Raw genomic sequence first — 4,498 nt, 5'->3', positions numbered from 1 at the left:
CGGAGTAGTACTGAGAAGCGACACATAAATGCAACATGAAAGCATCTGCATCAGACATCATTCCTCATGAAAGCTTCATGCAGCTGTCATGTTCTGATTGTGTACGCTTTACATACTTCATAAACACTGTCACATCCCAATTTTCAAAGTCAACACACAAAAAGAATTTCAAGCGTGACATAAATATTTAACAAATCTGTCAAAATACGAATGAAAACTTCAACGTAATTTGATTTTACATTCAAATACAAAATGTGTAAAAAAAAACAACAACAACAACAAAAAACACTAAATTGCAGTGACAGTAACATGTTCAAATGAGGCAGCAACATCTTTCATGTGTCAGGACTTGCTTTGCTCTGGGGCTTGTCCGTTGACCTTCGTCTTCTCCAAGGTCTGCTTCTCATCTGGTGTTACAGTCTGGGAAGATGTGTTCCAACAAAAGAGACAGGCCTGTAGAAAGACAAGGTCATGAAGTCTTTGTGCCTATACATAGCTAACACAAAGTGCAACAATGTTCTACATTTAAGTGAAAGCCTGTATTACAATAGCAAGTCCCATCTTTCACTGAATCCCATATAACTGGATCTCATCCTATGTGTTGTCAGCCAGTTTGCACCTGAATATTGTCATCCCAAAGAAGACAACACTTGTGAGTGCGTAGTTCTTCAAGGTCAATGAGGCAGAATGGGATCTGGCTGGGGATCAAACAGCATTCTATAATACCACCTCTCTCTCTCTCTCTCTCTCTCTACAAAGAGCGTTGTGTTGCTTGGACAGTAATAACTAATACGAGTACATCAAAGCACAAAGATTATAAACACGTTCAGTGTTACCTTGAAATGTGCCTTGAATCTCTTGCTCACAACGTACAAAGCAATTGGGTTCATGCAAGAATTTGCAGAGGCCATGTTGATGCCAATGTAATCCAGGACAAGGAAGGCACTATTAAAAAAAAGAAAGAAAAAAACTGAAAAAAATATAATATTAAATGCATACTAGAGAAGTATCTGCTCAGAAATAAATATATTTTAAACACTTCCTTACCTCAATAAATCACATCGATGGGGATCCTTTTGATTATAAATAGTTAGTTTCAAGATTCTGCTGAGATGTAATGGCAGCCAACAAACCGCAAATACCAGCACCAAACTGAAAACAGTCTTGGCCACCTCTCTTCTCTGTAAGAGACCAGTAGATGTTTGAAATGCATCATGTGGCTTCTTACAGTTGGAGGCTGAGTATATCTAGGTAGAAAAAAAGCACCTCTCCTACCTGTTTGATATGGTCATTAAAACCAATCTGTGTCCTACTTTTCTTCAGCATCTCACAGGTCATGAGAGTATAAAACAGTGCAGTGCAAGCCAGCGGCATACAGAAATAGATTCCAAAGAGCCACCAATCCTTTGCGCTCTTATAAAACTAGAGGAAGGGGAAAAACATCATGTGTGCACACACTGTATAATTGACTTTGTGGAAATGGTGGAAGATGGGCACACTCAGTAGAACTCTTGACACAGACACTTTGAAATTGGGGCAGGGTTGCAGTGGGCTTCCAGCAATTGCACTCGGCTCGAATTTATATCATGGCAGCAGTCCTATATCGACTTTGTTCATGGCTATAAAAATTTTTCCACCCGGGTGTGTTGGAGCAGTTTAAAAAAAGGCAATGTTGCCAGGTTGGTTTCTGAAGACAAGCCAAGTCGTAAAATCACACACTGTTCGGTACATTGATGGACAGGGAAGCATAGCAAAAACACAAGTCCCCAGTATAATAACTGAAACTCATTTTACTTAAATAAGCAGAAGGGACACATTTTAAGGGCAAATTGTTTACAGACAATTGTTGCCATCACTGGTGTGTTTAATGGCTTCCGACTATACATTGTATGAATAGCACAATACCTGCATGAACTGAGATGACTGTATTGGATGAAGGAGGCATATCCGAAGATGCTTCCCTTTATAGTCCATTGCCATCATATTAAATCCCACGGCCTCAGGCACAGCAAGAAATGTGGATATGATCCATATTAAAATCAGTTTCACTGCTGTCCACTTCGGAACACCAAGGCCTTTGATATGATTTCGAGAGGCCACAACACGGTATCTGACAGTAAAAATGTGCATTGATTACTACTTTTTACAGAGATTCATGTAAGATGATGGTTAGTGCTGTTGATGCATAATAAAAACGGCAATATGTTATCAAGGAGACAATTTGTTAGAGTAAAACAAAACATATTTCAATTGAGATTTTACTAATGGCATACAGTATACTAAAACAGAGGTTTCTCCACAGAAAGCGGATATTCCATACCTGTCTATGCTCAGTGCGCATAAACTCAAGACTGTTATTCCAACAGATGTTTTTTGAATGAAAGGCACTAATTTACAAATTGCCACATCAAATGGCCAATCCTCAGCCAGAAGCTGAAAGAAGGAAAATAATAGTTTGCTACCTGCATTATTATAAAACAATGCATTCCTGTTTTGGGTAGGCTATACTGTAATGCATACACAATACATGGAATCTGACCACACAAGACAAATAACAGGTGATTTAACAATTAGCTAATAATTATTATTTAACATTTGTACTTACCTTGTAAGCATTGACAGGTATGGCAATCACAATATGTATGAGATCTCCCAGAGCAAGACTGGCGATTAGAATGTTAGGTCCACTTCTCATGCCCTTGTTCTTATAAATAATTCTGAGGAGTGCCAGATTGCCTGTCATTCCGGTGATGAAAACAAAACAAGACACCAGCGTGTTGATGTATTTGAACACCACTTTGATCCTTGTTGGCCCTGAGCACATTGGATGAGGATGGGGGCGCTGCCCAGGGGCCTTCAGAGTGAAGTTTGGTGTGCTCAATGTGTTATTCACTTCCTCTTTCTGATACGTCCGAGAGATTGTTTCATTGATGTCGGTGAAAGTCTCTTGATATGTGGTCTTGTCTACAGTTTCAGCTGAAATGACTTGGACGAGCAGGAAAAAGATGAAAACATTTGTTCTCTCCATGATGTGTTGGAGCTATTGATTAAAAAAATTATTGGATTTATCTAGAGACAAATGTCAAAGGAGAAAGAAAGAACAGAAAAGTTTAAATCTTGAAATAATATCAAAGGCTACTATGTCCTAAAACACAAACAATACAAATCCAACATGATAATAAGTGACTTACTGTACTCACCAAACAACTCTTGAGATACTAAAAATCACTCCTGTATGGCTAAATTCCTCATAACCATATTCTTTGTTGTTGATACAAATCTGACGCTACACACAAAGGTGGTGTGAAACCTTTATAGGGAAAGAAAGGTAGTGCTGAGTCATAAAGCTGTCATCTCTTCTACCCCATCCTGTCGGGTTTAATACACACTGCAGGGGCGACGGGGCAGGCAGCATACTATATCAAATGTTCTGCCCTGTTACTCAAGCATATGTCGTAGCCATTATGGAATGGACAACTTATGGTCTTATGCATATTTCACAAATAGCCTATTACATTCAGTTCAAATCCTTGCAAATTAAATATGATGAGGACGGGCCTCTTCACATTGGAACAACAGAGCCACTGTTTGTTTCCTATTTAGTCACAGTGTGTACGAACACCGTGTTTCAGAGTGGATAGATAGCAACGGGACCATGAGGATTAACTCGCTGAACTTGACAAATCAAGTGTAGTTGATTACAGGGTGTATAGCCTACTCCATTAGCACTTGCGATGCCTGTTATCACAAATGTGTTTAGTTGCCTGTCAGAGAATGTTCTAATTCTAGCGTTTTATTTCCAAAACTATGCTCTATTTTAATTGCACAACGGGGGTAGCCTACGTAATAATGCATATTTGTAAGCCATCCAGTTGTTGCCAAGTACTTTCTCCAAACATCGCATCAGTGTAAAATCTGTAGAAAAAGTAACCAGTCAATCCCGTGGAAAAAGTAACCAGTCAATGCCTAAGATGCGACTTCAAAGCGCAATAGCCTAGTTGCCGAATTAAGTGAATTGATGCTGAAGTAGTAAAAATGTTCAATTTGAACGCTGTACCTTGCGTTTAATCTTAATGTAGGCTACGTTTAGACCAGTGTCTTAGACCAAATGAGCAAACCTACTGGGTCTCCGGGGGTGGAAAGTGGATCTGAACTCTCCACCACTCTGTCCTCGACACGGGGAGGGCAACACGAGTCATCCCCTCAGATGACAGCTGATAGTGAGCAAATGCCAAAAAGAGACCGTCCGTGTGACACAGCAGGTACAATTTGTCATGGCAAAATTTGTCAAGGCTTAATATTCAAGAAACTAATTAAAACGTCCTCTTCCGCAAACATTTGAAAGTGTTTAAAGCTGGACAAAACCTTTACACGTCTATCTAAAATGTATTTGATTCAGTTGTCTTGGAAAGTTATGTAGGTTAAAACAACTGCTATTTAGATTTCTATTTTGTCATGAAGAAGATTGTTATAGTTCAAATCTTTGTATTTTGTCCAT

The 4,498-nt window shown here is 39.1% G+C and overlaps 1 protein-coding gene across 1 annotated transcript; it reads right to left on the bottom strand.

Moving 5' to 3' along the window:
• Positions 1-342: 342 nt before the first annotated feature.
• Positions 343-2,824, bottom strand: ednrbb (endothelin receptor type Bb). The gene is made up of 7 exons (XM_076262796.1): positions 2,606-2,824; positions 2,321-2,433; positions 1,906-2,110; positions 1,276-1,422; positions 1,048-1,181; positions 837-945; positions 343-453 (listed from the first exon to the last, which is right to left on the bottom strand). The coding sequence occupies exons 1-7, from the start codon at positions 2,822-2,824 to the stop codon at positions 343-345; spliced, it is 1,038 nt and encodes a 345-aa protein (XP_076118911.1).
• Between the last annotated feature and the right edge of the window lie 1,674 nt (positions 2,825-4,498).

The sequence above is a fragment of the Alosa pseudoharengus genome, unplaced genomic scaffold (genome assembly GCF_046254945.1).
Source record: "Alosa pseudoharengus isolate Yale_2024_CS ecotype anadromous, Long Island Sound unplaced genomic scaffold, YU_APseudo_1.1 YU_APseudo_1.1_scf_3, whole genome shotgun sequence".
Taxonomy (NCBI): Eukaryota; Metazoa; Chordata; class Actinopteri; order Clupeiformes; family Clupeidae; genus Alosa; species Alosa pseudoharengus.
Note: the sequence above shows the minus strand (reverse complement) of the source record. Positions and strands in the feature narration are given on the sequence as shown.

Excerpts from the sequence above, each read along its gene's own strand:
- ednrbb (XM_076262796.1), bottom strand. The coding sequence starts at position 2,824 with ATGTGCTCAGGGCCAACAAGGATCAAAGTGGTGTTCAAATACATCAAC. Across the intron at positions 2,111-2,320 it reads TGCGCACTGAGCATAGACAG|ATACCGTGTTGTGGCCTCTC; the intron begins GTATGGAATATC and ends TTTTACTGTCAG. Across the intron at positions 1,182-1,275 it reads TTAATGACCATATCAAACAG|AGAAGAGAGGTGGCCAAGAC; the intron begins GTAGGAGAGGTG and ends GGTCTCTTACAG.